Raw genomic sequence first — 27,785 nt, forward strand, 5'->3', positions numbered from 1 at the left:
CAGAAGTGAGTATCAATCAGAGGGAGGAAGGGGAGACACAGAGAGAGAGAGACAGAGAAACAGCGAGCGCGCGGAGCGACAGAACGCGAAATATAGGAGAGGGAAAGTCCAGAAAGGACAAAAACAGAAAGGACACAAAGAGAAAGAAAAAGAGAGGAGAGGAAACGGCCGCTGCTCCTCAGGAATGGCCTCTGACGCTTCCAGGCGCCTTCAAAGTTCGATCTAGACTCTCGTTTTGGATTACTCACGCTGGAAAGTTGGGCTCGCGCTGAGAGTGTGCAGGCATTGTTTTGCGTGTGTGAGCGTGAGCGAGTGTCTGCGTGTGCGTGGAGGAAGAGATGAGTGACCGCAGGCGCTCGGCCGCCGCGCTGAGCTCCAGAGCGCACGCGTTCTCCGTGGAGGCCCTGATCGGCTCCAACAAGAAGCGCAAGCTGCGGGGTTGGGAGGACAAGGAGCTCCAGCAGCTCTCCATGGAGAGTCTCACCACCAACGGACAGCTGGAAGACGCCGAGGACCCCGCGCACTGTCTGGATATGGACCCGGGTTAGTCCGCTAGGGCCCAGCTGCATTACAACCGCCGCTATGGCTAAGTCTGAACACTGTTTGTTGGGGAGGGGGTTGTTATTGAATATGGGAATATCGTAGTTATTATTACAGGAAAAGCTGAAAATGGGCAGGCCTTGTTTTGGGGCCTGAACATCTGTAGTATTGAACATATGTGGTGAATGTATTTAGTGTCAGAATCTGAAGACCGTTACATTTACAATAAGACATCAGTGTAAACAGCTTAATCATTTAATTAGCTTCTAAATGCTGAATACGGATATATACAGTAATTATGTTACTGTTAAAATGTTTTATTGGTATGCCTGATTTAACTTTTAATGTGTTTGTGTAAGTGTAGTTGTAATGCCGCTTTTCGTAGACATGCTCATATATATTAGATTCTCTTATTCGATTATAACAACATAAAGTAATTTAATAAACTAAAATAAATAATTGGATTTAAGAGCTCGTTTATAATCTCAGTTTAATAGGGAGAGAATGTTAATTACTGGAGTCTCCTGTTTTGTTTTTAAGGACCCCACACAGATCAAACACTATGCTTTATTGCCCAGTTCTCCATTTCTATTAATTGAAAGTTAAATTATAAGATATAAGATAAATTTCAAGCAAAATTATAAGCACATTAGTTTAATAAGCCATGTTTCACCGTTGCTAACACTAGCGCATACACTGTAAAAAGTGAAGCATGGAGCTGTTCATTCAAGCTAATAAATATGATTGAACACATAGTACAATTATTGACTTTATTGTGAAACTCAACCTTTTTGAATTTTGATGTGTCAATTTTGATTCAGACTAAATTAATTACAATTCTGAAGGAAATAAACCAAATGTTTTGGTTCCACTGAAATCATACTCGAAGAAAAGAGATAAGGATGTAATATTTTTAATTTGAATCAAACATGAATTGCGCATGCGCACTGTGGAGCACGGGAGAAGTTGTAGAGAAGTGCTTCAGAGCACTGAGGGAGAGAGGGAGAAAGTGCCTGAACGCGCTCGCGAGAGAGAGAATTAGAGAGGGAGAAAGTGCCTGAACGCGCTCGCGAGATAGCAACGCATGCTTATGGTATTGTGGCGTCGGGACTGGAGGGGGGGCGGAAGGAATTATGGGAGCTCACCCTGTTGGGGGAAGTGGGTGTTTTTCTGCGTGTTTATGTTACTGTTTATCCCAGAGTTTCATGTCATGTTTTATTATCACTGTTCTAGTATTATTCATGTAGTTATCAGTTATGTGGTTGTTTTGTGTAAGTGCCTCACCCTTTGTGTGTTTTCTGTGTGTGGGAGTGGGGTTAGCTGCGTTGGAGCTGTAGTTAGTTTCACTTTCAAAAGTGGAATCCCATGTAAATCCAGCTCTTAGTGTCCTCCTCAGAGCAAAATAAAAAGAGCAAGAGAGCACTGAAACGAATCTCGCTGGTAATCCGTCCTCTTCCACGCCACAGTAACTTCTGGAACTTCTGAATATGCTGCCATGATTTTTTATTTAAAGTTCGGTTCAATTTAAATGTATTAGTTTGGTTCCGAAACTGAAATGTAAAGAATTTAACTTGGATCAAGGTGAATAATTAATATTGGGTCGAGTGAAGTAATATGGTTTATGTCAAAATAAAATAATAAGGTTGTAACAATTGACTTTATTTAGATTGAGTGAAGTCAAATAGTTTAGATGCAACAAATGGACATCAATTTTTTTAATTTGAGCAGGGCTACACTTTTTACAGTGTATTATAGTCATCTCCCTGCTGCTTCTTAACTTCGGGTCGTTTTTGTGTTCTTCTGCTCTTGCCTGTCCAGCCTGGTCAAAAGTTTCAGGTCGCTTTTGAGTTTAGGCCGCATATGTGTGCGTGTGTATGAAGGCAGGCGGGCATGTGTGTTTGGTGTGTGTGTGTGTGTGTGTGTGTGTGTGTGTGTATGTGTCTGTTTGGTGTGTGTGTGTGCACGTTCAGCTGTAGAGTTGAACTGCTGCTGCTCCAGTCAGCACTTCATTAGTCTCCCCATGTCCAATCCGCCTACTGTAGGATCCTGATTTCACTCAGCAGCTTCAGCTCCAGTATTCTCGACACAACTGCGCTGCTTTTAAACTACTTTTAAACACAGCATAACAATCCAGCTCGAGAAAAGCTGAACACATTTTTACAAATCTAAAAAACATTTGTAAAAGGTGATTGGCGCTCGCGCACTCGGAGGGGTGAGTAGATTGCTGACAATATTACACTTTAATAAAGCAGATATTTACACGTCACGTTTATACATGTCAGTAGAGGAACATTAGCAAGCAAACAAACAAAAACAAAAAACACTAAGTTTTTTTTTTAATTGTAGCTTAATTTGATGTATATACTATGTGAACTATGACAATCAATAGGAAATGAAAAAGCGCTGTTTGGTTATTTTTTAACAAGTGTGTTTCTTGCTGAAGTTTATCTCTGAAGGCCCAGCGTTTACAATGTTGCTGTTGGGAACAGTGACAAATATATTTTATAGCACATATTTTCTCATTTAGACTGTTGATTAAATTTGAATGTTGCAATTTAAGTTACGATTCTTTAAATTAAAATGTTTGGCATTCTGAATAACTGAAGGTAGTTGAGGTTTTAGACTAAGTGTACTCTTAATGTCTGCTCTACTTCACTTCAGCTTTTCGCGTTGTTTTTATTGATCAACTTCACAAACAAAATAAAAATGACACGGAATTAGATTAAATTGCATCTTATCTCCGTAGTTCAGGAGGTTCGTGTAATGTCTTGCTGTCACTCTCGGGAGGGAACACACACACATAGCGAAATCATCACATCTCACCTTCCGCTCTCTTGCGTTATTATTTACGGAGAAGTATCTAGAACACTACACAGCAAATTTCCAAAGTTAACTCAATAATCAACACTGTGAATGTTTCTTTAATACATAGCACTCACAATGTTAAAACTTAGAACAAATTAGCTGTGTATGCGTGGATAGGTAAGGGTGCTGGAGTGCACAGCAAGGAGTGCAGAGCAAGAAGAGAAATTGAAAATGTATCTGATCTGTTATGCAGGGGATTTGCAAATCCTTCACACTTTACACATTCCACATATACACAGTGATACCCGTTTTACTGTTGATTGATTAATGTTTAAACCCACTGAAATATTATTATTAAGTTATGATATTTTTAGGTCGCTATTTGGATTCGTGGATCCTATTAAATGTAGGTAAAAATAGTAATATTTATTATTCATATTGATTAAAATGCGATGTCATAATAAGCAGTGCATTTGCTTATACTCATTATAACATTTTATATAACTTAATATTTGCGGGTTGCACTGTTCTGCCCTGCAGACACTGCCGAATTGCGGCATTTCTATACATTTAAGAACATGTATTAAGTAGACCAAAATTGTCTAAATTATCTGGTAATTAATAAAATAAAAAAACATTAATACGAGTGTGCCCAGGGTAGTAAAATATTGTACAACATGTTAAACACTTTGTTCATAAATATAACATAATTTTAAGGTATTAATTTGACCAACAATGTAATAAATTTCATATAAGAAAATATTTGAGTATATTCGCTTTATAATAGTATAATGTCATCAGATAATCCAAAATCATCTTATTTCATATTTTATTCCAGCCCTCACAGAGATTGGTTTATGTTGTAAGACCACAGATGTGTGCGGCTAAACAGAGATTTATTCTTTATTTTTACTGCCTCTCTTTTTCTCGGGATTGAAGAGAATCCAGCGGAAACAGGTGTGTGTGTTCCCGTTGCATTGGGTTACTCTGAAATTTCATGCTTACTAGATCTCATATAGGCCCTAAGTTAAAAAAGGCCGGTCTGACTGGACTGCAGTCCAACTCAGTTCACCAACTCTGATCTATTTCTTTTGTATCATTTAGAAACTTTGTATTATAATTGTCTGCAGTACCAATATCAGCCGTTAATTAGGTTAATGTGATCTTTATATATTCTTAAAATGATTCTAAATAAACCTGATAGTTTTTTTTACCGAGTTTAATAATAATAATAAAACGGATCAACGAATAAATATTATTTTACAAAAGTCTATTGCAATTGTAATATAACCAGATTACACACAGTTACATACATGTAAATTAATATTAATATGAATTAATATTTTTCCCCAATAAACGCTTATATCGTGTGCGACATATTTTTCAGTTAAAAATATTTGTAAAATACACTATTCTCTTTTTTCAAGCCCGCCAGCACGGCCCAGTGTTTACATAAATCGATATATTTTATTCTGTTTTTATATATGCTTCCCGAAATATTAATTTGTTTAATTAATCAAAGCTAAATCGGAACAAATGAAGCAAACTTAAGATGGAAACCTGTCAGTGCTGAGGTATTATATTTGGTGGAGGACGTTGTGTGTGAAAATGGGTGTACATGTAACTTTGGGTTAAAATAGTGTTTAAAGTGTTTAAGAAACATTTGCTGGCATCCGGTCTTAATCCTGTCTGTGGGCTTTTTGGAAGTTGCTATGTTGTTCTAATGTAGAGTTGGATCAGTTGCCGTTTTGAGTAGCAAAGGGAGGATGACAACAGCTTCATGCAGCATGATGGGTTGATGGGTTTCGATGGAGGCAAGAGCACTGGGACTCCTGGATGTCGATGGACAGAATTAGATAAATAGACAGAGGGATGATAAGGAAACGGTATAATTTACATGAGCTGCAGGAAGATGACGAAAAGTGTATCATGGCCTTGGATCTTCAGTACCCCCTCACACGTGTCCTCCAAGGGCTACACAGACACACACACACGCTGTGCTATGGCCTGGGCTGCTAGCCAGTCTCTGTGCAGCCTCATTTGCATTGTGTGTGCTGCCAAAACAATCTGCCCCATGTGAGCCGCCTCTGTGCAGGATGAGGACAGAAATGCATAAATAACACACACCTATAGCCAACAGCACAACTCGCCTTCTTCACATATGAAGCTGATGTCTCCTGTTAAAACCACGTCCATTGTATTGAAATTCTGAATTTAGAGGGGTGTCTGATTCTGAGAGGCACTAAAAAGTCTGAATAGAAATGAATTGTAATTTTTTTGTAATAGTTATTTTCTGCGTTTTTTACAGTTAAAATTAATCGTATTATGTGTTGAGAACACACCTGTCACTAAAGCGCCTTAAATGTACTTGGGTCCTGTATATTACGAAATATTACGACAGTACGTTGACAAGATTGTTTAACAGTAAAAAGTACAGGTTAGTTGTTTTTTTTATTTTCCTCAATGCACATCTAGATTATGTAAATGTTAATTATTAATTACAACAAATATAGAAAATAAGAAAAACTTGTGTTAAAAACGAAGATTCCGTTTCTAGTGCGCTTTACTGTGTGAACTGCAAATGTGGCAATTAAAAAAAATGATTTCATTATCTTCTTTTATTCAGTTCGTTTATTCTGTTCCGTGTGATTATTGAATGAACAAGTATATTAAAACATCTACAATTTTTTTTGTAAAAATATAAACATTTTTTTATACTTTTTACCGTTATTTGACAGACCAAGAGATAGTCTAGCGTTTATTTGAGTTAACTATTTTTTAACAGCTGCACTGGACACATTTAATTTTTGAAAACAAGTCAGCCAGTTTTGTAAAAGCGCATAAAAACTCCAACGCAGTCCAGAACAGCCCTAATGCTGGTATAACTAACCATCTCTCTCTTTCTTTATTTCTTTCAGACTCGGCGGGTAGTCCGGGTTCGGAGGGCGACTGTGTGGAGCCCGTTGTTGAGGGGGGCGTCTCTGGTTCGTGCTGCGACCCACCGGCCTCTGCCTCCATGGAGGAGATCCAGGTGGAGCTGCAGTGCGCGGACCTGTGGAAGCGCTTCCACGACATCGGCACCGAGATGATTATCACTAAAGCGGGGAGGTAAGAGAGAAGCCCATCAGCTCCGCACCCGCCACTGTCTGTCGGGTTGTTTGTTAAAAAAAACACTGTCGTTTTAAGAAAATCCCGTAGTTGCTGCTGGAAATTATGCTGACACCGTGCTGTACATTTATTAAAGACATATTTTACCACCACACAATCGTGGTGCAAAAAGGGCTACGAACACACTCAGTCTGCAGCTGTACACACCCGCGCACGCATACACGTACAGTTTGTCGTACAGGGAATAATAGGGCGTTGTGGGGGTGCTAATGTGTTACACATGGGCTCGAGGGCTCCGGACACCGAGAAGAAACCCTACAGGACCTTTTGGAGCACGGGAGCGGGCGGTCACTCTAAACTGCTCCTAATTAATGCCTCTAAAACACACTTTCTTCTCTAGCTCTTTTCGGCGACAATTACAGCTCAACCCGAGCATATAACCTCTACCAGCCTACGCCACCACTACCTGAGATAAAACAGCGAGTTTTAACAGCTGGACAGTCTGCTCCGTTTTTATTTAATTGTTTCATTGTTTGCACGACGCATACAAGTATCTGATTAAATCTTCGCCAAATAACTAAAACCAAAGACGGTATTTTCGTGTATTAACATTTTAAACAAGTACTTAAGAATAGATGTAGATGTAAATGTTTAATTGGTGTGGATGTAATACACGCATTTGAATCAAGTAAATTCAAGACATCGCTTTTTTAGGTGTTGAGTCCAACCTGCGCCTATAGCCTAAAAGAAACACTTTTTATCATAATAAATTTAATGTTGAGTGTTGATAAACGCTTACCTACGGAATAAAAGAAAACAACACACATACAAATCTGGAAAATAATAAGAGACCACTTTTCTCCATTTTTTTTTCAGTTTCAGAATCAGTTTCTCTGATTTAGTTATATGTCTGAGTAAAATTAACATTGTTGTTTTATTCTATACACTACGGACAACATTTCTCCCAAATTCCAAATAGAAATATTTTCATTTATATAATTTATTTGCAGAAAATGAGACATAATGTAAAGAAAACAAGTTCATATTCATAAAGTTTTAAGAGTCCAGAAATCAATATTTGGTGGAATAACCCTGGTTTGTAATCACAGTTTTCATGTATCATGGCATGTTCTCCTCCATCAGTCTTACACGCTGCTTTTGGATAACTATATGCCAGTACTAGTGCAAAAATTCAAGCAGTTCAACTTGGTTTGATGGCTTGTGATCATCCATCTTCCTCTTGATTTCAATTTGGTAAAATCAATGAAACTCATAATTTTTAATGTTATCTCTTATTGTTTTCCAGACCTGTATAAATAAATACAATCATTTATTTTAAATGCAGTTAATGAAATTATTAAATGTAATTTGTATCGTTTGGTTTATAGTAATCTCAAAATAACGTGTTGATTTATCTGGCTCACATTATATATTTGTTTTCTCCAGAAAAATAAGCTGTATTCACGAGAAAATGTAAGGCTTGATATCTTTAAATCTTAAAACAAATTACAGAAGAATATAATTTGGTCTTGAACTTTTTGTTCACGGGCAAATACTGGTGAAAAATAAACGATAAAACATCGGAAATAAAATAAAATCATAAATAACATAAGCACTGTTAGATGCTAAATGTAACAAAGCTTAGCATGACTAATGGAAGGAGACCAAGGAGTCTCCAGCCGTACCGGTGCTGACACTGATGTCGCAAAACATAAAAATAAATAGCTACGAATGGATAACTGCGCTTAACGACTGAGTAAAAAGCCCAGCGACATTACAATATAACAAAAAAAAATCCTTGTATTATTACGACCATTTATCTTGTTTTTTTGTATGAAATAGCTTACCCACGCGTCGGGCTTTAATCCTGACAGTTTTACACTTTTAATGCTTTTAATATTCAATGCAAAACAAAATCAAGACGCGCTGTGGCGTTATCAGGTTTCAGGTTGTTTCAGGTGACCTGAGCTTGTTTTTAAACTAATAAAATATCAATAAAAGCTGATAAAACAACAAAAGCTCATATATAAGTTATGCTTTGATGTTCACAAAAGCAGAAATACTGCTGTCAAAAATAGATCAGAATTTTTGCCCGGCGCCCGTAGATCATTCCAATAAACAACAGTGTAATTACAGCTTCCGGGTGAGTGAGTCAGACTGTTGTGTTCATTCAGCCTTTCATTGTTCTACGAGCTTCATCTGCTCATATCCACTCTGAACACTAGAGAAGAGGACGAGGAAAAGCAGCATTTTTTTCTCATTATAAACGGGCAGATTTACTGCGTTTAAATGAAAAGAAAGAGCGCTTTGAAGTGTAAAGTGTGGAGCCGGTTCACTCCGGGTTTCACTCCTCTAACGTCTTTGCGCTGTTCTAAACCATTTTACTGACATTTCTGAGAGTGGAAATGCAGAGAGACTGCCAGTTCACAAATCTGCTAGACGTTCGATCATATTTGTACTTATAGACATCCCATACAAACATTGTCACAACATTGTCTAACTTTTTACAGTGTGTTCCAACCATAATATTATTTATGTTGTCTCAAAATAAAGGTTGCCACAACCTCAATATTTAGTCAATATTTTTAAATTATGTTGCCGCATGGCATTACTATCTAAAATCCATGAAATCCAATGACAGTGTAATCCCTGTTCAATTTAATTTAGGGCACAATACAATATAACCATGCTTGCTCATTTCTAAGCAGTGTTTATGGTGTGGCATCTTGATCTGAAACTCTGCCACTTCTGTACCTAAACCTTTATCAAAAGAATCATTAATATGTTTGTGTTTGTGGTCTGTTGCAGGAGGATGTTTCCAGCCATGAGGGTAAAAATATTGGGCCTAGACCCTCATCAGCAGTATTACATAGCCATGGATATTGTACCTGTGGACAACAAGAGATACAGGTAAGCATATCAGAATGACAGAATGTGTAAGTAAAATATGTGATAAGGAAACAGACAGATGGATGTCTGAGCTTAGTTTATTTCAGTAGTCAGAATGAGTGTGTGGAACCTCATGAGTCTAATAGTCTGATTTGCTGGAGACTTCCTCTCCTAGGCCAGAAGAAGATACATGCTAGATGAACAGTGAGTGTATTGAGGTGTACTGTAGTAACCTGGCCTGTGTGTGCTGAGGGCAGTCATGACTGAGTTGCTGGATCAGCAGTGTGAGCGGTTTAGTGTGTCACTGTGATTATGGCGGCTCCATGACAACGTTCCATCACACTCACAGCAGATTAATTTCATCTGAACAGAACCGAAGATCACATGTGGGGGGGTTAGAATAATGCATTTGTTGTCTGTCTTATGGAATTTGCCGGTAAAGAACAGCGATTAAATTTCACACTGCACATTTAAATTAAATCAACACTCACAGGGTACAATTTAACACTGACAGTGTTTGGTCATATTACAGTGAGAAAATTGATAATTGATCTCACTGGTGGTATATAAGATAAGAGTTATGAAAATCTGTTGTTCTTTAATTGGACCAATAGAAATCCTCCAGAATTGTTACATTTTCTAATTTTCCATTTACTTGTACTACAAGTAAAGAAGGGTTTTTATTTTTCTGCAAAGTTGCCATTTTGGACAAACATTTTTTGTGTATCAATACATACAAAGAAGCGCTATTCATAACATGCCATAGTAATATAACATATGAGGTAGATTACAGTAATAAACAGTAATAAATAAACAAATAAAAATGGCATTGGTAATGCCCTGATGAACACATTCAGAGCCCAGAACCTTTTCAGGCATTAAGATATTTGATGCAACGAATCAGTTTTTTTTGTATCATGCTAATTTGGTTTAGATCCGTTCAAATCCATTAAATTGCATTTTCGAATCAAGATGGTTAAATGGAAAAGTGTTAGCACAAGCCGAATCCTCTCTAACATACACAGCAGTTTTACAGCAAAAAAGAGTAGGATAATGGATTTGGGATGTCAAACTGAACATTTTTCATTCAAAAGGCTGCCACTTTTTTTTTCAAGGCTCTCAGTCTGGCGTGAAGACTTATTTTTTTTATTCATGCATGCACCCTCGCACCACATATAAAACAGAACAGAGAGAGCATTATCATTCAGTTTTCCTTTGACTTTTTGGTACTTTGAGATGTTAAAATAGTTTTTAAACAATTAAACATAAAATAAATTGCTTCTTGTGCGCTCCACCACTTGTGCCTCATTTGTGTGAGCTGATACTGATGTGAGAGAAAGTGTCTGTCACATGGTACTGTAACTTTTACAGGTAAGCATGCTGCAGAATAATGGATGACGTCAGATGTTGCGACATCAGGTGTGGCACTCACCTCGGTCAGTTGTGTTTGTTCAGATTTCAGTTATGCTTGAATTAATCTCGCATTTGTCCTCAAAATAAAACCACAGTCATTTGAGGACTGCAGCACAGAGCTTGAAGAGAGGCCCCCAAATATCATGGCAGATTTTAGAAGCCAAAAGATCTTGTAAAATTAAATGGGATTTTCTCCCTGGCTGGGGAATTTACCACAAGGCTTTGCAAACGGAGCACAGAGCTGTCACTGGAATGCTTCATCCGTCTCGAGGCCTAGGTCTGGAAACTCGGCCTTTATTGGAATTTACTCACTTTACTTAGGCACACTGCCTTTCTTAAGGAACGTTGAGTTTATACTAGACTTGTTAAATCTTCCTTTATGCGTTTCTTGAATTACTTTTGCTCTTTAATGTGGCAGTTCGGTATGGTCTACTCTTTGAAAGTACAAATAGGAAAGTGTAGAACTGTCCAACTGCATGGATCTCTTTTCCTGGACCTCATCAGTGTGTGTATACACACACACACACTCACTCTCATACACACACACATATATATCTATATAAAGCTATTGCTATTTCTTTTTTATTTTTACTCTTGTTCTTTGGTCTAATTCTTAATCACAAGTGGATATTGTTCCCTAAGGCCATACTAAAAAAATACTATTGTTGAGTAACTAGTAGAACTGCAGTGGAGCTTCTTAGTGCATTTGGCTTGTATCAGCATTGGAAGTGAAATGTGCTGCACTCTATTCTTCTCATTTTTGTGTAGCTGCTCAATAGTTAGAGGTGCTATTTCTAATGTAACATAAAATTAAAGTGTAGAAAAAGCTAAATATAGTTTTAGATTACATATGTTTTTTTTAATGTGCACATTGTTTTATTTATACATCTATTTATTTTTACACAGTATCAAAAATATTTTTTCATCTTTACTCAATGCGTTCAGACTTTTAACTGGACAGTCTCGGCAGCCCTCAAAAGGGGTGTCATATAAATTCGGATCTTTATTGATTGTGTTGGTGCCAGATGGCAGATTTATGGAAGATGAAAGAAGACTAATCAAATTTCCAGCACTGTTTGGGGCTTAGGTTTCCCCTTTCTTTAACACTTTCCTTGCTACACGGAGCATAACCCTAAACAGAACTCCAAACAGGAAATTACAGAAATGCCTGGTATTCTATGTGTGTGTGGGAGGGGTTGTGGGGGTATATATGGGTATTATTAACTTATCTGTGCTCTTGAGCTTATTTATGTATATGAGCTGATAGGTGCCTGAGCCCCATATATGTTTAAAGAGTGTGTGTGTGTGTGTTGTGTGTGTTAAACGCTGCTGCAAGGGGAGGTATAGGGGACACAGAGGACATTTAGCACTGCCAAGCAATAACAACAGAGCCAAATGAGTGTTTTGTCCATGTTTTAGGGCTGAGTGATGACTTTGGCAAAGGCGTCACAGCTAAGCACTTTCAACTGTGCTCATGGCCAGAACTAAAGGCAACCAGCTGTGCCTCAGGCAGCAGTGTGTAGATCCTTCAGAGCAGTCAGCAGTCTGGAGGAGAACGCACCGAGAACAACCAGACTAGAGAGGACTGGGATTAGACCCAAAGGTTACAAATTACACATCCGACGTTACAGCAGAGCTTTAATTTAGTGCTCTGTAGTGAGATTTTGTTTGAGAGGACATTTCATTTTCTTTTTTTTTCTGATTTTTCTTTTTAGTTCAAGGTCACTATCAGGCAAAAAGTTGTATCTTAATTTTTGCTGCTTTTCATTTTTTCACATAATTTCGGTCTAGCGATCCTTTTTTCTTTTTTTTTTTACAAAGTATAAGATCTTATTATCTCATGATCCATAATGACCTGGAATAAAAATCCTGTTGTCAATTCCATTGAAAAAACATTCTCCAGGACAGCTGGCATTTTAAGATACATGTTTTTTCACCATGATAGCGACTGTATATGCAGTGGAAATGCATACAAAAAAACTTGTCTATTCTCCATAAAGGAATAACTAATAACTAATGCCAGGTAGAGGCTAAGGGGACATGATAGCGAAATAGAATGATGGAGCTCCATTGTTTACTTTTTGTATAAGTTGGGGATGAGGTAGGATGGAGATCATCCAACATCCTGACCTCAGTAATTCCTTCCCTGGAGACAGTAGACATTAGAGGCAGTTACTCCAACAAAAGCAATCTAAATTCTATTTTTGGTACCTTAGATTTTTTAAGAAACTATGAATACGCATAAGTCCCTATACTTTTGTTAATTTATAGAAACATATTTTTTAATACTTGATAAAACACTAATATTAGAATGAGATAATATTACAGATAAAGATCATGTAAAATGTAGTGTTTTATATCACTGTGTCCATCAATACAATACCAATATTCTCCTTGTGTGAATCTGGTATTATTTGTAGTTATAGTTATAATTTATAGTTAATAGCTGGTTTGGTAATTCTGAGCTTAATGACGCTAAATCAGGTTAGCTATTGATTAAATTGCACAAATCCATGTCCTATATAGGGGGTGTCCAGGAGAAAGCTGGAATAAAGTTTTGTTCTTTATGTAGTTCACAATATATCTTCTGTTTCTTCTAAACGAGAAATTATTTCTACTCTTTGCTCTGTTTTTACAAGTAAAAATGTTCCAATTCTCAAGATAGCTTTAAATAATGCGCTTATGTGCCTAAATAATGCAAAATGTACATACGAATTTAGTATTCAGTATTGTAGCTTCATTCAGCTGATATAATCATGGCTTTGGACATCAAACCAGTGAAATGTACAGTGTACCTATATCTCTTACCACATCTCTGCAGGTATGTCTATCACAGCTCAAAGTGGATGGTGGCAGGAAATGCAGACTCTCCTGTGCCTCCACGCGTCTACATCCACCCGGACTCACTGGCTTCTGGAGATACGTGGATGAGACAGGTGGTCAGCTTCGACAAGCTGAAACTCACCAACAATGAGCTGGATGACCAGGGTCATGTGAGTAGCATATTTACATTTATGTCTATGTGGGACATTATCCGAAAACTGTACATTTCAGCCTGCAGACCTTTCAAAAAATTACTTTTTATTCTTTTGAGTATTTATCATATTTGTACTACTTAGTGCTTATAGTACAAAAATATATATATTTTCCCAGCTTAATCACTTTTTAATTTCAATTTCAGCAAAATTGGCATTTAAGGAAAATGTGGTTCAGTCGAGAGATGCAAAAAAAATTAAATTGTTCATGGTGACCTTGTTCTATTACAAAGATTTACATTATGATTTCCTCAAATTATTTTAGTTATTGTGATATTTTACTATGACAAGGTTCACAGCTGGAGCTGAAAATGTGAGAAATATTAAGTGAAATTAAAATGATTAATTGTCGAACAAGTGTCTTCAGTCCTTTAAAAAGAGAACAGTGTGATGGTTGAGTTGTGACTGATGTCAAAGGTTACTTTTTTAAAGGGCCGGTTATCCCAAGATGACAGGATGGGCCAAGAATTGTAGGACACATTTAAATAGATTGACATTTTTATGAAAAAAGCTAAATAAATAATGTACTGAAAATGCTTAAATTATCTTCAAAGATTAAAGAAAATATAATTCAACAATATTATTAATTAACCACTTAAAACAATTATTCGGCTTAAACAATTAATCACACCACACTGCAGAAATGGCAAAACCCACCACCACAACACAGAAAACTGTATGTTGTATAAAACATACAAAAGGTACTTTAATGAGATGGTCAACATTCCTCTATATTTAAGTAATAATGTGTTCATTCAGAGTCAATTTTGAAAATGTGTTTTTTGTTACACAACTATGTTGGGAACACAAAAGGCACATTAAATTAATATTGGCCCAATTGTTTAGCATATACACTGAAAACGCAAACCCATTGAATTTGCTTGATTCCAGTGTGTATGCTATTTTTGCAAGAGTAAAATAGATTTTATCCAGGTTGACTTTGAGAAGAAATTGTGCAAAAAGATAAAGCCAAACCTACAGAATCTGTAAGGATACAGTGTAGGAGGACCAATAAGAGGTGTACTAAATGCAGGTTTTGAACACTGGACTATTTTAGCTTAATTTTTTAAATAGGTTTAACATTATTATACTAATCCTGCTTTTTCTGTAAAAATGTGGTGCTTGTATTAAATGATTCTCAGCCATGACAATTTATCAGTCAGGCCAATGATTTTTAATGAAGCTTATTCTGCACTTTACTTTATGAAGTACCTGTCAGGACAAATACTCACCTATAAAAAAAAAAAGAACTCCTCACATGTCTAATGCATCTCCGCTTTGGTGAGTGTTTCCACACCTGTGAGTAGTGCGGTAAGGGCATTGGCCGTGCACCTGCTGTTGCACACACCTCCATACCACAAAATTCATAAGCCAGACGCTAGCTGATGGATCACATGCCTTATGGACTCTTCTGACATCTGTATCCTCTTTCCATAAGAAAAATGTTATTCGACTTACTCTCGGGAGGATGGGGGAAAAATGGAAAATGAGGCATTCGAATGCTCTTGACTAATGCTCCCTATGTGTCTGAATTAAACGATCACAGAACGGCTACAAACGGGAGTATGGCTCTGCTGCACTGTTTGGAAAAACATTCATGTTTTTTCCTGATGTGTTTGATTACACTCGTGCTTCTCTTCCAGATCTCATTACCTTGAACCTGGCTCATAACCTGACTCATAGCCAGTGAATGACTGATCTTAGCTGTAATTTGGACCACCTTTATTTAAGTATTTTGCCTCGTTTCCTCTGCGGGTGTGATTCTGTTTGTTGAGCTGTGTCTGAGCGAGTGAACAGAGCTAGTTTTATTGAGAAAGAGCATCTCACAGCACTCACTGACATCCAGTATGTCCTGCTGGGTCGTCTTGGATATGTATCATCACAATGACAGAGACGTATAAAAATGGGGTGATGTATGTAATTCTATCAAAGAGCTGGAGAAACGCTTACGTAACGCTCTCAGTATGTTTATAAAGGCTTGACGGTGTCTCATTGTTTCAGAAAAGCTTTTAAGTGTGCAGAGATCATCACAGAGCAGATAAGCTAGTAGCTAGCTTTTCTTGACCAGGATTGAATATGACAAGCTTTGACACAGCAATAGGAAAAAGATAGTGTAAGGCTTTTTTTTTCAAGTCATGTGAAGTCAGACTGCTTTGATTATTGGGCCATCAGGCTTTTAGAAATGCGAAGCAGTCGATGCATCTGTGCAAGGCCTGCGTTCTTAATCTACTTTTCTTTTCTTTTCTATTGTGTCGTGATTTGAGATACACTCGGAATACACTCAAAGTCCTCAATGTCCTCAAAATGGCCGTCTCAAAACGGCAAGGTGATGCCGAGCTCCGCTGGCATCCTCTGAGCATATGGAGATGTTTTTGTTTAAATTGCTGATGCTATCGCTCTACCATTCTGACAAATGTAATAACATATGGGTGTTAGAGCTCCAGCGGGCTGGTGTTTTTTTGGAAATGGGAGAAGGGCCTTTTTTCATCGACCACAGCCTCGTAAAAAGAGACTTTATTTTTTGTTCGCCTGGAGGCAGAGAGGCGGAGTGCAAGTTAACAGTGGAACGTCCTGTGTGGGATACTTCTCTATGATGGAATATCCACCCCTTCCTCACCTTCACTCCTCTTCCTCAATATCACATTTATCGCTTTAATATGGGGAGTTTTATATTTTTCTTCTTACAATGTTTTACATAATGCCAATTGCCTGTAGTCACCATTTGACGAAAACGAATGCGTTTATTGTTGGTGATTTCAAGAACGTATAAAAAAAAAATCCTTTTGTTACCGTCATCTATAATTTTTCTTTTTTCCTTTTAGTTTTTGGACACTATTTGATAATACTAGGTTTAACTTTTTTGTGACTATATTATAAGTGGACTCTAGGTCTGAACACTATATTGTTTCAGCATTGTCATCACAAAAGTCACATTGCAGCATGATCAGAGTTGCATAAGGCAAATTTAAGGTAATTAAAGCTTGCAACTTTTCAACTGCTTGATGCAAAAGAAAAATTCTCAATTTCCTTTTTTTTAGATCACTGATGACCGGTAAAATCTGGTAAAAATTATTCAATTCTTTAATATCACAATACATATCTCTTGATAAATTACTATTTTGGTGTTATTCTTTTAAATATTGTGGACTCTTTCATCAGTGAGTTTAAAATGTATGTTACCACCTTCTTCACTATATTAAAGTATATCTCGGTCAAGTATGCAGTCTTAGCAGAATGACCCACATCATTGCTCTGAATGTGTCTCTGGAGCATGGTCTTGTTCTCCTGGGTTTAGTGGGCACAGTCTTGCCCTGAAGGATCCCTAAGCTCTCCTGGCTCGTGCTGTTGGACAAGGTATTAGATATTAAATTTACTGTCACCAATCTGTGGAGTTGTTTTGCAAATCCCTGAGTTCTCTATCTTGACCCCCTTGGTTGTAGCTGGCCCAGGGGAGCCTCTCTGACACCGGGATTAATGAAAAGCAGACTAAGGGCCGGAGGGGGAGGCTGTAGCCACTGCACTCTGACGCCGGCTCAGGGGTGTGAAATACTCACCGTGGGCCCGAGTCTGGGTCGATTTAAGGCCTCGCATTTTTGCCTGCATATTCACTGGGACATAAAATGTGACAAATGTAAATAAGTACACAAATTGGACCAGAACCAGAAATAAAGTTCCTGATTTGTTTTTTTTCCCACACAGATCATTCTGCACTCCATGCACAAGTATCAGCCCCGTGTCCATGTGATCCGGAAGGACTTCAGCAGCGAGTTGTCTCCGACTAAACCCGTGCCGAGTGGGGAAGGAGTGAAAACCTTCAGCTTCCCAGAGACAGTTTTTACCACAGTTACGGCTTACCAGAACCAACAGGTTGGTCTCTATTTGTTTAAAAGCAGGACCTTCAAAGAACCTTTCATTTAATGGGCCTTTAAGGAATCATGCAATTTTACAGTAATTATTATTCAGCAGGTATATTGAAGAAAACAATGCAAATCAAGTGAGTTTGTGAGCTATTTTTAAGTAATAGATAAGAGGAATGCATGTCTGGAACTGCCAGCAGCCCTGTTGAGTTTAAAGTGGGCATGACAACATTTGACACAATAATTTTTAAAGATGATTTCATCTTTCTGAAAATAACTGAATACGAAAGACAGTTCGTCAGCTATGAGTTATGAGCCAAGAATTACTTAGAATATATTTTCTAAAACAAAACACCCGAGGATTGCCTTCTCCCTTTGAAATATCTTCCCCTACTTCTGCAATTTCCCTGACCATATGTTTACAGGGAATTTCAAGTGAAAGTGATAGTGGTCTTTGTGTGAAACTCTCTGTATTGTTCAAATATTATTTCATGTTTAATACAAACATAATTGAATTTGAATTTCCTCCTCTCTTCTCGCAGATCACCCGGCTAAAGATTGACCGCAACCCGTTTGCTAAAGGCTTCCGGGACTCGGGGAGAAACAGGTACATATTCATGAGCTGTGAGTGTAACTGAGCTTTCCGTTGTGCTGTCCGTGCTGCCTGACCAAATAAACAGGGTTTCACAAACAGCCCTTTTAATATGGAAATAATCCTTTGGAGATACCTCTTAATCCCATATGTCCTGCCAAGTAAGCCTTGGCTGATCTGTGATAGCAGCATCTGATTTAGGGCTGGGAGAGCTTGCTTTCTTCTTCTTTTTCTTCTTCTTTCTCTTTCTCTCTCTGTCTTTCTCTCTTTCTTTCTATTTCTCTTTTGTAATTTGCATTTGCTTGTTTCCTGCTCATTCATTTGCTCCTTATTCCTATTCTCTCTCTCTCTCTCTTTCTCTCTCTCTCTCTCTCTCTCTCCCTGCTCTGTATTGTTCCACCTTCTTCTTCTTTTGCTGCAAGCCTCTCACTCAGCTCTCTGCTTCTCTCCATCACTGCACTGTAAGATGTGAGTCTGAATTATCATATAACGAGGGAAAGGCTGGAACAGGCCCTCAGCACATGAAAGCACACTGCCATCTGGAGAACATTATCGGCACAGATATTTGAGCCATCTTTTTTCATTTTTCAAACAATAGAGGGCCTGATTTATGAACTAGCATTAGATTTTCATTGCAGAAAAATACAGATGAAAAGATTATTTGGGAGTAAGATATTTATAGAGAGAAAATATACTTACTCACACATATATCCTTATTTAACTCCTATTATTGCGTGGAAATATATAACCCCGTTTGAGTAATAAAATTGTAGATTCACCACAATATAACCACAGTTCCATTTATCGTCAGGACATTGCCGTGCGTTCAGCTGAACGGTCTGCTGCTGTGGGATCAAACTAGTAGTAGATTTGTCAGCTATTTGTCATACAGTCAACATTTGCAGGCAGTTGGGTAATAGCTGCAGCAGTTTGCAGGCGTGGCCGTGCATTTACTTCATTTAGATGAATAAGCTGCTGGCTCGTTGGTTTAGCAGGATTAGTGTGTGATTGAGTGCAGTTGTAGCTAAAGTCGGTGCGTGTTATTAGCGCATGAGCCTAACGAGCAGCAGTAAGTAGAGAGTTACAGCTCCTAAAGGGGAAGTGGTGTAGTGCGGGCTGGGGCGGTCCGGGACGGGGCTAGGTCCGCTCTCCCTGCTCCTCGGCCCAGAGCAGCACAGGGGAGTAAATCGCACAGGAAGGAGAGCCGTGTACAGAGCCGAGATGAAACATCAACCAGATTTATGTGCACAGTAAAAAGCTGCTCCTTTTTACAGGCTCCGATTTCCTCCAACTCCCTCTCTCCTCCTCTCCCAACTTCACTCACTATGCTTTGCTCTATTTTTCACACCCGTGATCTGACACTTTCTCTCTGTTTACAACTCCTCTCTGTGCCTCTCTCCATTCTCACCTGCCCAATATTTATTTTATCGTCCTTTCAGTTAAAAAAAGAAAACATTTTGTGCAAGTGTTGCTCACCATGTTTTACCACCACCCGTATTCCCTCATAACCACTTTTCTCTTCATCATGTTCTTTCACACAGGACCGGCCTGGAGGCCATCATGGAAACGTATGCCTTTTGGAGACCACCTGTGAGGACTCTTACATTTGAGGATTTCACTAACATGCAGAAACAGCAAGGTGTGTGAAGCTGTGTTTCTACAAAATCAAATCTTATATTTTTGCCATGTTTCCTCTGTGCACAAACAATTAAGACAGTCAAGTTAGCACACACCATGCAGTTACCATTTAAATATATATACAGCTCGGTCTTGTGATTGGAAAGCTAAAACAACAAAGCAAGTCTATTGAACAGGAATGGTCAGATAAGACTTTGCAAGCTGAACTGTTCATGATCTAAATCAAAATGACCTCTTCTGTAACAGCCTCTGACTGCCAGTGAAACTGAAGGTGGCTGCAGTAGAGGCCTGGGGAAATATATGGTAAATGCATAGGTTCCAGACTTAATGTACTGGCCCATTAAACAATGGATTTAAAAACTACCCTATAATCTAAAATAAATTCTTTTTTTTTAACCAAATTAGCCAGAACACTTCACATTTCATCATCATAGGCACATTTTCACATGTGATTAATAAGGATATGTATTTTCTGATTAGTATTTTTAAAAAGTCTGCAAAGTGATGTATATTACGATTTTAGATTCCAATTTCAGTCAGTGCCTATATTAAGTTATTTAGTTGTAAATTAAGCATAAATGGAAAACACTTTATAAAAATATGTAGATGTTACATTCCCTTAGACCTCTTTTACATCTGGTCACATACATCTTTGGTATTAGAATTTTACCTAAAGTTCAAGCCACATAAAATATAATTGCAAACACAAACTAATCAGACTGTACAATCCACTTCAGGAGTCAGTTTCAGATGCATTTGAGAAGTGTAAATACATCCATCTCTAAATGCACCCCAAATACGCAAAACTCCTATGAATACAACCAAAAATCATCCCCATATGGGATGCGACTGCTGAGATAATCAGTCTAAACACTACTTTTTTCATCATCACGGGCTGCAGAAGCTGTTGCCTTCCCTTAAATGAAAACATGAATGACGGTATGTGAAATGGCACATTTCGAGGCAGCCACATATTTAGCACAGAACACGAGGAGGCTAAATAGATAAACAACTGGTTACTGTGCAGTAAGCCATCAAAATCTAGTCTGAATAACCGAAGACCGCTTGATTACCAAAGGAAAATTCATGTTGGTAAAATTTGGAAATGAGGTCTTACGCACTCAAGTGTCTGCAACAGTATAAGTTGGGGAATACTCATTTGTATATTAAACTTAAATTCCACGTAACTGAAATTAAATGGGTTTCAAAGCTTTTTTATTCAAGCCAACACATTTCCTAAAGTGGTTTGGTTAAACTGAGCTAATCAGTTTATAAAATGGGCCATTGGCAAGCAGTTATCAGCAATACTATCTGATCTCTGGCAGAATAACACTGTCATGAAACTGATATTATGTCTGTGCAGACATCTGTTGATCATCACAGACTCCTCCAAACAGATTTCATGTTAATTAAAGTTCTTGCACCACTGATGAACTTTCGGCAGCGTGAGCCCCTCCCACTTCCAGTCTCACCCTTCCAGCATTGGACGCAGCTCACTCTGAGTAATCAGCTTTCCCCCAGCACCTCTGAAGCCACTCTCAGCCGCACTCGACAACAGGGGGAAAAACATGACATCACTCCGAGCTCCCCTCTGCCTCCGCCAGCAGAACAGAACCACGTTGAGCGCAGCCGAGCTCAGTTGGATTATCGAAGGCATATGGAGCTGGCCCAAACTGCAGCCAAGACTGTGAATCCTGAATTGTTTTGAAATGCACGTCTTCCCCCCCCCCTATCGTTCCTTACTCTACACTCAAGTCTATATTTTTCGAACCAGCAAAATGAAGGCCGGCCAAACTCTCATTAATAAAATATATGATTGATATCCCAAAGCCATCACACTCAGTTCCAAGACTTTGACTTATTCGTCATGCATCTGCCAAGCGTCTTTTCTTCTTCTTGCTAACTGCATGTGCCTACATTATGAATGCTCTTTTTAATATGGAGGGAAGAAAGGGAAGCCTAGGCCTCTGCTGACCAGAGATCTTTTAAAATTCTAAACGCAAGCCACATTCGCATGATGGCGTGTACCACACAGGATTTCTTTAGGATGATTTTGTCTCTTTAATAATAGAAGAATATTGAGCCAAAATGGTCAGCTAGAGAGATTTTGTAGATTATAACAGTTGTACATTTCCTGTTTTATGCCCCCACTTTTTTTTTTTTTTTTACACTTTTTGCCAAAATGAATCAGGGTTCTCTATTTCCTAGAGAATGTTTAGGGTGCAGTCTTTGCCCTTAGAAGACTTTGCGACCGCTCTTTGTTCTCGGTTTGAAATGAGAGCCCACATTCTGTATGATTGTTGGCTAGTGCGTCTGTTTTTAGAGCTGCCCTGTGTCTGCCTGGTTTCTTCTGGATGTGTTCTGATGTGCTATATTTATATATATATAAATAACAAGGCTTTATGTCTTTAGTTTCTGATTGGTTTTATGATTTTTATTTTTTACTTTCAGGAGGCAGCACTGGCACCTCTCCCACTACCTCCAGCACTGGTACGCCGTCTCCATCGGGTGCAGCACATCTTCTGTCCCCCTCCTGCTCTCCACCCACCTTTCATCTCGCACCAAACACCTTCAATGTGGGCTGCAGGGAAAGCCAGCTGTGCAACCTGGGCCTGTCTGAGTATCCCGCCTGCGCTCGGAGCAACATGGCCGCTTTGCAGGGCTACGGGGGACTGGCCGACGGCTCCTACGGCCGCCTCCAAACGGCAGGGGGCAGCGTGACCTCCGGACAACCATCAGACTCCTTCCTGCCTCAGAGAACTTCCTCTTTAATAGCAGCAGGCATGCAGAGTAGCCCTCACGGCTCGCTGGGCACCAGCAGTAACAGTGGAAGCAGCGGCGGCAGCAAGATGGACGCTTATGGGGGCCAGCTGGCATCTTTTCCTGCCTCCCAGCTCCAGTATGTCATGCAGGCAGGGGCGGGCTCCGCCTCTGGCTCCTCCTCTTCCCCGGGAACCTCCCCTTCCTCTGCCCACATGTTCACTGGGAGCCATCATCACATGCAGCAGGGCTCGTATAATGCCTTTTCCTTGCACAACCCCTACAACCTGTATGGATACAACTTCCCAGCCTCGCCGCGCCTGGCAGCCAGCCCGGAGAAACCTCAGGCCGGCCTGCTGTGCTCTTCCTCTTCTGCTGGGGCCTTCGCTGAGCGCCAGTACCTATCCGGAAGTGGCATGGACAGCATGCACATGATAGGAAATCCCACCAGCAGCCAGCAGGGGGCTGCGGCCTGCGACGGCCGTCAGTACGGCTCCTCCTCTCAGATGTCCATGCACATGGTTTAAAAGGAAGAAAAAAAGAGTTATGTGCACCATCACAGCAAGCGGCCATAGCTATTCATTTCCAAGTTCTCATGGAATTTAATTCTATTTTAAATTTAATCAGATTTCTGGGGTATTTTTTTGAAGAGTATGCCAACTTGCCATTGGTTGGAGAGCCAATCCTTTAAAATCTTTAAAAGCTGACTTTTAAAAAAGGGAACTCATCATGTCAAAATGTGCAGGCCCTAAATTTCACTAAATAGAATGAAATCTGTTATTTATGTGTTTTTCTTCCGTGATTTATGCCAAATGGACCTGCCCTTTTTATTGTCACATTTTCCAACCTCAAACAAAGTCTCTGCCTTATGAGGTGCTCTTGTCTTGAAAGATTCTGTTGAGATTTGGTGCAATAATGGACTCAGTGAATCATTCTTATCTCAAGTAGCATATACGAACAAGGGACACCTTAAACCAACATTGTCTTTGTATGTTTGTTTGTTTGTTTTTGTTTTAATTTTGTGTATTGGGTAATTAAATAGATCACATTTACTGCAGAGATTAATACTGGCAGAGAACTGGAAAAAAGAACTGGTGTCCCCCAACTAAAGGGATTGAAACGAAAGGAGAACTTGAATAGGGTTCAACGAGATGAAGGACAATGCAACCAGAAACCCTGAGCACACTAAGCATACAGTCAATGCCAACACAAAAGGTATCTTTTGTGGTAAAGTTCACCTGAAGGACACTGGTGCACAGTGGATTTTGCAGAATGTTGCTATTGGCCTATTTAATCAGAAATTGCGTATCATATTTCGAGTGGATTACTTTTGTAAACGTATAAGTAACGGAGAGTGCACGCGAGACACTATGTTTTCATGTTGTGTGGATAAACTAGGAAACCAGAGTAATAAAAATATGTTTTGAAGTGTTGTAGATAACAAAGTATTTAAGTGCTAAGTGACAATATAGTTATATGGCCAGTTTATGACCTAAAAAAAAAAAACAAATGTGGAAATCAGATTATTCTTTTAGACCTTTTAAAACTGTACAGGTGCCAAGCACAAAACCTCAGTAAATAAATAAATAAACAATTCAATACAGGACCTATAGTGTTTACACCTTTCTTGGACAACCAGTGTAATAGAATGTGTGGTGCTTATGTGAAATACTGTGAAGACAAGGACGTGTTACCTTAGCAACAACCATTTGATTGTGTAAATAGTAAATTTTAACATTTGTCAGCATTTGTCAACAAATATTTGGTAAAGAATGACTGATCTGTCCAGATATAAACTAAGAAGACACAAGATGCACTCCCGTCCTCGCCGGACAAGACACTTTTACTGCAAATAATGAAAGATCAAAGCAGCTATTTGAAGTTTGAAGGTCGTGAGGCGTGCCAGTAACCTTCCAGTATGAAAGAAAGTTTGCTCCTCTGAACTGGACAGCGAATGTAAATCTGTGTCTACCTTAAACACATGTCGCTTTTGCAGCCATGTGCTTTAGACAGAGTAACGTTTGTGGATACCAAACATATAAAATATATATAAATTAATAAATAAATAACAAGGCATATATTCTGCAGTTTCTGTTTGATATGGAGAAGAAAGAAATGATAACGTGAATCATAAAACATTAAAGCTTGTCGTTTATGGAGCATATAAATACACCACCTGCTCTGAGAATAGAAAGGAAAGATACGAGCGGGTTGGTCGCATGTGGGTAATTCTTGCAGTTCTCGTTTTAATATGTCTGGTTTTGATACACTAATAATATGTATTTATGATCACTGTGCTTGTCTCGGCTGTGCTCCTCATTATCCAGACTCAGGCTGCAGTGATTTAGAAGCACAATCAGCATCCATTACATGGATGTCTTCAGAAGTGAGTGGCTTTTTTTCTCTCTCTCTCTCTTTTTCTCTCTCAAATCACCTCCCATCATGTGCTCAGTTTCAGCCATGAAATATCAGATCTGAATCGTCATCAGAAAATGAAGGGGGTAGAGGACCGTGGAGACATCCCTATGTATTAGAAACACCTGTTTTCCGAGCGCTGCTCTAGTAATGACTGGATCTTTGGTTGAAGAGCACATGATTTCATAATTTGGCGTATCTCCATCTATCTGGACATTATTTCCAATAATTATTCACGTTTATTTGTCTGATATCCCCTCGATGCGGCTTTCTCGGCATTGCCAATTGACTCTGTCCAGTACGTAAATTCACTGCAGCTTGGGACGTCGAGGGGGCACATGCTGAGGAAAAGCTCAAGGGCAAGTTTAAACACTGAGCATTTGATAAAGTGCTGGTAATCAAATAGAGCATGGACAGCTGTGTGCAGACTGGGAATGGACTTAAGAGAAGCACTTCTTTAAAAACCAAGAGAAAAAAAGAAATAAAATGAAATAAAAATAAAATAACTTAATGTTGGCTACTTCAGACCTTTCAGTAAAATATAAACAAATATATTTTTCATATCAGATTAAGGTCACTTTGGCTTATAATACCACATAAATGTGTGCATGTGTGACACAGGGACAAATTTATTAACTTCACAGACAGATACTGTACAGATACAGGTCACTTACATTAGTAATGTAAATTTCAGTAAATTTTATTGAATTAAATCTGATTTGCCTTAGGCTATGCCAGCACAAATCCAATTTCTGGCATATCTAGATTATATCCAGATTGATTTTTTTATCCCGAACCACGTCTTTAAAGCTTAACTGTAAAGATTAAAGTATCAGTATTAAAAATACCTGTATTTTACAATGATTACTTCATTTTTATAATGTTCTTACACAATAAGAAAGAAGAAAACCTTTCTTACATTTTGAGAGGCAGCCCATTGACTGATATCCCATGCTCCCTAGGGCTGTGGCTGACTTTTTTTGGAGCCAGATGCTGAACTTTAACAGATGCTGTCCTGAGCCGCCTCAGGCACTGCACTTCTGGAAAAATAAAGAGTGGAAAAAAAAGTTGCTTAATTGGAAGTATGTCTTCTGATGGTCTGGAAGGGTGCTTTGGAATATGGCTATTTAATTCTGGCTGATTTCATTTCTGGTAAACTGTTGCCCTCTTGTGTTTATCTTATACTTTTTTCGGGAACTTCCTTTAAGCAGTCCAATTTATCTGGTCCTCACACACATTTATATTAAACGCTTATATTAAACAAACGTTGTTCAGATAAACTCTGGAAGTGTGTGTGTCTAAATCTGACATCTGTAGTGAAAGGCAGTTTAAAATATAGTAATTCAGTGCAGTAAACATAAGCAAGTACATTTCTGTTTAAACACATTAGTTTAATCTGTGAAACAAACTGGGATCTTGTAGGCAGATGTACAGTTGCAGTGTTGAAAGTTGATATTTTAAAAACTATAATATTGAAAACAGTTTAATACTCTAAGTACAGTGATAAAAATTACAAAAAGCACTTATCCCCATTTTTGTCGATTTTTAGTTTACTACATAATTTGAACAAACAAACTGTACCTTACACTGCGCCAGAATTTCTTGATGATTGGACCAATAGAAACACTTTAAAATGATCTGAAATAAACTCTTTTTACATTGACTTCCATTAAAAGTTTACAAGGTTTTTTCTCTCCTGTAAAGTTGCTGTTTTGGAGATAAGTGTTTTTGATTGGACAGCGACGATATACACCCTTGTAGCAAGACCAAGAGCAAAATGAGAGGTGACGTGCATTAATGCGTCACCAAAATGCACACCTGTGATTTGTGAGAGACTCAATCATTTACGTTGCATATACAGGTCAATTACATTTACAAATGTAAACTGTTAAGATGGCCAAATCCGATCTAAACAAAAAATCTTAATTGACTAATTGACTAATAGCCTTGTAGTGTGATTCCTTGCCAAAGTGACTTAAAACTGATTTAAAAATATCATATTTGACATGTCCACACTGCCATAAAAAAATAGATGTGAGATGTTATGGCAGAAAAAGATTTTCAAACTAATTTAATTGGATAATTTTAGCCTAAGACTCTATACCTAGCCTTAGGCCATTCTATCTACATAGATTTTTTAGATAGATACTCTGGACAGCCAGGAACCACATAAAATCAGATTATAACCACACTGGTGGTGGTTTGAAATGTGATAACAATTAGATTTGTACAGATGCATCTCAGTCTGGACAGTTCAGATTTTAACACGTCTTTTACGTCACTTAACAATGACATAAATAAATGACAATGACTCACAAACAATGATCCAAGTCAGATCCAGAGTGATGAAGGTATGGGTGTCCAAGAAGAGTGACAAAGGTTAGTTACCGACGCTGTTTGGAAAATGGTCCTTGGCTTTCTGACTGTATTTTGTTGCCATGCACTTATTACCTATCAAGCACTGTGACAACTCTATGTAGATGACTATGACAATTTCTCTACTCATCACTTTTTCATGGTTTTCTACATTTCTTGCTTCAAATGCCCAAATCAGATTAATGTACATGGGTCATTCCACCAAATGGGTGCCATTGATTGTAGTAATTCTTCCAAATGAAACCTTTTTTTATCCTTTTTTAACTCTGAAACTAATAACACATTTATTTTACTAGTCAAAACATGTACTGGTCAACCTCAGACAGCTTAACAGGGTTTCTAATCCGAAGATGGTTA

General features: G+C 38.4%; 1 protein-coding gene across 2 annotated transcripts; it reads left to right on the forward strand.

Moving 5' to 3' along the window:
* On the forward strand, positions 1 to 24,127 carry tbx15 (T-box transcription factor 15). Of its 2 annotated transcripts, none has more exons than XM_007255607.4 (8): positions 1 to 543; positions 6,264 to 6,453; positions 9,262 to 9,363; positions 13,577 to 13,748; positions 17,490 to 17,657; positions 18,190 to 18,254; positions 19,781 to 19,878; positions 22,329 to 24,127. In XM_007255607.4, exons 1-8 carry the CDS (start codon positions 339 to 341, stop codon positions 23,162 to 23,164), a joined length of 1,836 nt encoding a protein of 611 aa, XP_007255669.2. In that variant the 5' UTR covers positions 1 to 338; the 3' UTR covers positions 23,165 to 24,127. The 2 variants fall into 2 exon arrangements, with proteins under 2 accessions (XP_007255669.2, XP_022536174.1); XM_022680453.2 differs by lacking the exon at positions 1 to 543 and adding an exon at positions 2,480 to 2,752.
* Positions 24,128 to 27,785: the final 3,658 nt, after the last annotated feature.

Source organism: Astyanax mexicanus, chromosome 11 (assembly GCF_023375975.1).
Source record: "Astyanax mexicanus isolate ESR-SI-001 chromosome 11, AstMex3_surface, whole genome shotgun sequence".
NCBI classification, from domain to species: domain Eukaryota; kingdom Metazoa; phylum Chordata; class Actinopteri; order Characiformes; family Acestrorhamphidae; genus Astyanax; species Astyanax mexicanus.